This window comes from Penaeus chinensis, chromosome 22, assembly GCF_019202785.1.
Source record: "Penaeus chinensis breed Huanghai No. 1 chromosome 22, ASM1920278v2, whole genome shotgun sequence".
NCBI lineage: Eukaryota > Metazoa > Arthropoda > Malacostraca > Decapoda > Penaeidae > Penaeus > Penaeus chinensis.
In genome coordinates, this window is record NC_061840.1 from 15885054 (window position 1) to 15892553 (window position 7500).

General features: G+C 32.9%; 1 protein-coding gene across 2 annotated transcripts in view; it reads left to right on the plus strand.

The window, feature by feature from the left end:
- The window catches only part of LOC125036853 (inositol hexakisphosphate and diphosphoinositol-pentakisphosphate kinase 2-like), an 80606-nt gene that overhangs the window by 37967 nt on the left and 35139 nt on the right, over positions 1-7500 (plus strand). For both annotated transcript variants that reach the window (XM_047629737.1, XM_047629738.1), the window contains 2 exons: positions 1051-1136; positions 1453-1578. In XM_047629737.1, coding sequence (XP_047485693.1) covers positions 1051-1136; positions 1453-1578 — 212 coding nt within the window. The remainder of the gene's footprint in view (positions 1-1050; positions 1137-1452; positions 1579-7500) is intronic.

A 7500-nucleotide genomic window follows, 5' to 3' on the forward strand; every position in this document is an offset into this window, starting at 1 on the left:
TATATCAATATGTATATGTAAATATATATGTATATATATTTGTGTAGAGATATTTGATGAACAAAGAAGTTCATCAAACACTGCATCAATGATGGCACAAATAAAGAGAAGAAAAAAAAGAGAGAGAGAGAGAGAACATATATTTATTTATATATATATATATATATATATATATATATATTTATATATATATGTAGATATGTATAGATATATTTAGATATATATGTGTATATATATATATATGTATATATATATATATATATATATATATATATATACATATACATATACATACACTTTTATGTGTGTGTGTGTGTGTGTGTGTGTGTGTGTGTGTGTGTGTGTGTGTGTGTGTGTGTGTGTGTGTGTGTGTGTGTGTGTGTGTGAGTGTGTGTATATATATATATATATATATATATGTATATATATATGTATATATATGTGTATATATATACATATATATATGTGTGTGTATATATATATCTATATATATATAGATATATATATATATACACACGTATATACATTTAATTAATTTATTTTTATTAATTCATTTATTTATCTATTCATATATATTTGTTTATATATGCACACACATATGATAACACAATAATGGATGAAATTGGGTCTCGGAATTTTATGATCTGTGAGTATTATTACGTGTTAATTGTTTCTTTATTTTATTGATGTTCTTTTTATTAGTATCATCATCATCACCATCATCATCAATTATCATCACATAATATTGGTTAAAATTGATGCATGTCTTTGTCTGTGTCATCATCATAATTTCCCTCACTATCAGTGTTATGCTTATCTCCATAAGCATTAATATTGTCCATTTCTTCTCAATTTAGAATATCAAGCAAGTGCTGTAAGAGTAATGAGGAAACAAAAAAGAAAAGAAAAAAAATTGAAAAAAAAGCCAGAATGACAAAATAAATGAACGAGTACACAAGACTGTTCATGATTTCCACACACGCCTTCAGAACAAAGCCTATACAACCATCTAATCGTCTTCTCTGCATCCAACTCTTATTATCCACTCAGGTATGGTCACTTTTCGGGCATCAACAGGAAAGTCCAGTTGAAATATCAGCCGCAGGGATGGAAGAGAAGGTCCAGTAGTGAAGAAGGTATTTCTTTCTTATTTTTTATTTATTTATTTATTTTATTTTATTGTATTTTTTTTTTTCCTTTTTTTTTTTTCATGTGTGTATGTGTTGTGTGTGTGTGTGCTTGTGTGCATATGTGTAAGTTTGTGTGCATGCATTGAGCGATTGTGTTGTCTCACTCTCTCTATATATATTTATTTTAGATAGATAGCTAGGTTTCTGTATTTCTCCTTTTTAAAATGAATATTTAACAATTAACTTACAGAATTTTTTGCTTATAGATAAACCTTTTAATAAAATATCTCATTACTCCACCCCCCCCTCCCCCACCTTATAGGAGACTCCCCCAAAGAACCATCTCTTGTTCTTATTTTGAAGTGGGGAGGAGAATTAACTCCAGCAGGCCGCATTCAGGCTGAGGAATTGGGGCGAATCTTCCGCTGCATGTATCCAGGAGGCCAAGGTACTGTGTGGATTTTCATTTTTATATTTTTACATTTAGTGTGCATTTTTTGGGTTCATTTTGGGTTCATGAGGTGACTGTGTATGGGTTTTTAAATGTCTTTTTTTTTGTTGTTGATATTTTATTGAAAGAGAAAAATTATGCTGTGTGTATCATCTGGAAAAGACGGTTTTACTAACGAGTTTCTATCTGCAAATTTTCACTTTTCAGGTACTGTGTGTGGGTCTTTTTTATATTTCTTAGAGTAAGAAAACATTTTTCACCTCTTTTTTTTAGTACCTTGTTCTCTGATTTTTCTTTGTAAGAGATTTCTTATCAATTTATATATTGCCGTCATTATGTTTTATTATTATTGTTATTATTATTATTATTATTATTATCATTATTATTATTATTAATATTATGATAATGGAGGAGGACTTTAGGATACAGTACTTTATGGAAATGATTCATTCATAATATTTTTCATATTTTTTACATTTAGAAAGTGAATGATATAACACTTTTGTTGAGTCTGTATATCAGATTTGATTTATGTTAGTGGCTTATATGGTGTAATGCTAGATGCTGATTAAATTATTTAAAATGGTTTATAGCAGTTCCCGTGTTTATTATGTTTTCTTTTAATCGCCAGGTAAACCTCTATATGTGTTTTTTCGCTCCTTTTTTGCAAGGGAAACCGATCAAAGATTTTTGCCCTCAACATATACCATATGATTAAAGACTGATTCAGAATAAAGGCTTGTCATGTAGAACTAACCTCACAGGTCAAATATAAGCAAAATTTTCTAGAGCACGGATATTTCAGGACCATTAATGTTGAGCTAAAAAATGAGAGCTACTCTCCCAAGTGTGTGGCATGTAGACCCAGTCCACATGAACACACAGGTGCAGTATCAAGACTCCGTGCTTCGTCTTTGCAGTACTAGTAGCCCTTTCTCTGCAGATGTGTTTTTGCTGCTTTTCTGCTAACACACCCTACACTGCTGGTAATAACAGGCAGGAATAGATTCCTGCACATAGACCTAGATGGCCTTCTTCTAGGTATGGTTGACAGCTGATGAACTTCTTCCTTGTGTGTGAGTTCTTTGCTGAAGGCCTGTTAGGTCAGTCTCATTGCAAGTACAATCAGCAACAATTTCCCAAGATGGGAGGATCCTGTCACTCAACCCACTTTCATGTCACCCCAATTCAGTGGATTAATATATGCTTTCATATTATGTACATAAATTTTTAGATCCAGAATTTTTACCTGAGATAGTTGCAGTGTGCTCACTTTTACAATGGGCCACATTTTTATCACTCATGACTATCCTCTCTGACAAGGACTTCAACCCACTTATCTGTGATAATGCTCAGAGAGAGAAGTGCTGCCACATGACCCACTAAATGGACTGTCTAATTAGGATCATATTAATAACTTATCCACTATTATGTCAGTAATGAGAGTAATGTTTTGCAACCATTTCTTGAGAACTCATTGGTAAGAACACAGAAATTTCATTACAGAAACTGATAATATGGCTTTTCATCAATCAATTACCTTTCTTGTCTTAGTGGTAGCTGTCTCTTGTGTGTCCATATATGATTTTTGCTAACTGCTAAACATGAGTGGCTTTCACTATGTTCATGTTCTGGTAGTTTTTTTCATTGTATTAATAATGGTGTATGTACTGGGACCACTGTTTTGCAATAGTCACATGCTGAAAATCCTAGGTCATTTGGCCTTTTTACATATCTTGATATGTTGATTGTCACATTGTTCAATTTGCTTGTAAACTTGTATTGCAACTTCTGTTTGATGACCGTCTTACATATTATTCCACTGATACACTCTCTTTTGTGGGTCTCTTACTATCAATGCCACTTAACCTGAGGGTGTATAGGAATTTTCCATTGGGTACTTACACGTATTGCATCTGCTAGACAGTTACCACAATGGCTCCCATCTCACATTTATTTGTCTGTCATCTTGCTGTTCCATGGGATTCCTTGTTTTTTTTGTTGGATGCTTCAAGTCCTGCATATGTGCTTCAATTAACTGATTATTCATCAAGTGATACCAATATCTAAAAATATTTCACATAAGCAATTGGACATTTCACTCATTTTACTACACATTGATAGGTATGACATACTATTTTATTCAGATTTGTTATTAAGGATCAGTATTGTACAACCACTTTTTCCATCTTGAGAATATTTGATAGTTTTACTGTCAGATGTAGTTATTACGCAGTAGGTGTCTTCGCCATTCAACTTTCATATTTGACTATATTCCATATAGCAAGCAGTACATTTATGCTCCACTTAATCCATTACCACTAGAGATGGCATTAATGTTCATGTAACATCTATGATTTTAGTTTATTAACTGTATTTATATAAATATAACTCCACAAATACATAGTTACCAAGGAGTCAATTACTAGCTTTACCTATCTCGCCTGTTTTTCAAATGTGTTATTGTTAATTTTTATATTCGTATTTGTATTGTTAATAGCATTATTAGATTCATAATGTCAACAATAATAATAGCAATACTGATATTAACACACTGGATACGGGTGTCTTGCAGGTTGCACATGGATCAAAATCTGTGTGTTAGGCTTACTTAAGTGGTGACTCTTCTGTGTGTGTCTTGTAGGCCTGACCTACACAAACACTTATGCACTATATGAAGACTCCTTGCCTCCTCAATGCTTTACTATTAGCTCTTATTCTGCATACACTGTTTTGCCATATTCCAAGGTCTAGTTGGCCTGGAACAAATTCCTGTGCATGGAAATATTGTCCTTGCTGGAGCCAGCATGGCTCATGGTGCACTCCACCCTCGTTTATTAGTGGAAATAATGTAAGAGTCCCTTCGTAATGGCCCAATGAGTCCAAGCTTTGTTCTTTGGCAGCAGTATCTTATGATGACACATTCCTGGCACCTGCCATCCAGCCAAATTTTTTTTATGATGTGACATCCATGTCATCTGGGTTTAATAGGTTAATATTATAAGAAAAAAAAAAAAAATCAAGAAAAGGGGAGATCATCTGAGGTTACGTAAGCCCAGTAATTGATTCCTTTTGGATGAGCATTTGTAGAGCCATCTATATGTAAAGACAATTCACAAAACAAAACTACATTGGGTTAGCATCCACATATTGTTCTGTCTAATATGACACTGCACAAACAAGAGTGGCTAGTGTAATATGTCCAAATCTCAGATGAGTGGAATTTAATAATCTAAGAGAGTTTCATAGCTATGCTGTGTCTGCCATTTAGGGGTTCAATAGCAATGTTTTTTTGTGCTTTGGAACCAGGATTCACATCACATAGATGTCATTAAAAAAATAATATCCATAAAACTCAAGAGAGATGTAATACAAGAGACTGGATGCCACAAGCATGTATGTGGATGCCCTGAACTGACAATACATGGCATATGATTGTACACAGTAATTATTTTCATATGACAAAGTTGCATGCAATCTATACATCTTCCTCATACCAAAAGCTGCTTAAGGTGTACTTTTATATATTCTTTTTCTCATATTACAACAGACAGAAAATGAGATCATGTGTATGGTTCACACAGATGAAAAAGAAGTTTTAAAAAAATGTGTTGATATTGTGTTATGGTGTCTTTCAGAACGTTCAGAATGGATTGACGAATCAGTAACTGGATGTGAGTAATGATTTACAAAAAACGTAAAGTGTTATAGAGATGTGCAAGCTCTTAGGGTCTGGGTGAGCTGTGATGTGGTTAGCTTGAAGGGAGCCAAGGATTTATTGTACATATTTTGCATGTTGATGATGTGAGACTGCAAACTGTAGAGGTCATGAAGTTTACAGGAAAATGGTAATAAGCAATATGAAATTTACTCTGCATTCGTTTTCTTTTAAAATGAAGGTTTACTATTACATAATTGGGTATTTGTATATGACTCTCCTTTGATGGAATCACTGCCTGTTAGATATCCTGTTGTACTTCCTAGTATAATTTAGAATATTGGTGGGTGTTAGGCTGTAATTTAGACATTTAGAAACTACATTTTTTCTCTTTTTAATGGCTACTTGTAGCATGACATTTATACCATTTACAATATTCATAGATACAGTAATTATTTGGTCTGATTTTATTGGGCAGGAATCCTCACTTAAGAATTCCATTATGTTGTGGTTTGATTTGAATTGAAAATATATATACATTTTTTAGTTAATGACGTGTATCTCGATTTCTGCTAATTATGATCCTGCATTTGAAAAATAAGCATCGAAAATGTTATCACATCTAAACTTTAATCTTTTGATGCAGAGGTTGAATATTATCCTCTCAGGGAATATAATTTAATGGTAAAAAAGATAATTGTTTTATTTGAAAGAAAGTCAGAATGATAATAACTTATGATATATTTGCTGGAAATAGAGACTGTATTTCACTTTACACAACAGTTCTGAAGCACACACAAACAAAATAGTGTTTAAGAGGTGAAGTATATGAATATTTTTTTTTTATACATAGTCAATGTCTACATTATTTGTATATTTTACACTGATACTGATTTTTCAATTAATCAACATTTGTTTGTTTTTTAATATGCAGAAATGTAAAGATAGACTTGTATACTATCCATACCAGTGATATTTTATCACTTTCATTATACACTAGATGTTTTATTTTCCATTTGATAAGTGCTGAAGCCCATTCACTAAATTTAGAAATTACTGCTTATAGGTAACACATTTCCATAAGAAGAAAGCATGTATATTCAATCACTGTTATGTGGTATGCATGGTAATATATCTTTTATTGAGTTCTTTATTCAGAATTATTTAAATGATTTAAATGACTTGCTGATAAAACATGAATATTCTTCTTAATCATTAATAACTGGGAAAATGTATAAGTCCACTAGAGTTGTATATAATGGAGGCTGGTCTTTAAACCTGGCTTTAAAAAATGCATTTCCCAGTATAAAAAAAAAAAATCAAAATCAAAACTTTTACAGTGAATCACATAGAATGAAATATAGAAATCCAATCTTTTAATGTAAAAAGTCTGAAGATAGTTGCAAAAGAAAGGGTAGAGTTTCACCAAGCAGGATATGTCCATGTTAGAAAGCTATATCACGAGTGTTTGGTACTTGATACATATACTCCTCAGGAAATACTATTAACGTTCATTCTTTCTTTCATTAAGGAATGTTGATTCTGTGCTTAGGATGATCTCATTTATGATAAACTCTTGAGGAATTATGATAGAGAGAAGCAAGAAATATGTTGGCATTATGATGTGTGTTGTTTGTTGTATTGCAGTAAATTGTGAAGGATTAGCATTGCACTTAAATGGTGGATGTTTTTTCTTTAATGTGCGTATTATTTTAGATTTGTTTTTTGTTTTGTTGACTCAGTTGTAGATAATAATTTGACGTAAATGTTAACCATATTTATGTTGAAATTTCAGTACACACCCACAAACACCTATGCACACTCACACTCACACTCACACTCACACTCACACTCACACTCACACTTATACTTACACTCACACTCACACTCACACTCACGCTTATACTTACACTCACACTCACACTCACTGATACTTACACTCACACTCACAATTGCACTTGCACTTACACTTACACTTTCTCTTACACTTACTCTTACACTTACTCTTACTCTTACTCTTACTCTTACACTCACACTTACACTCACACTCACACTCACACTCACACTCACACTCACACTCACACTCACACTTACACCTACACTCACACTCACACTCACACTCACACTCACACTCACACTACACACACACACACACACACACACACACACACACACACACACACACACACACACACACACACACACACACACACACTCACACACACTCTCTCTCTCTCTCTCTCTCTCTCTCTCTCTCTCTC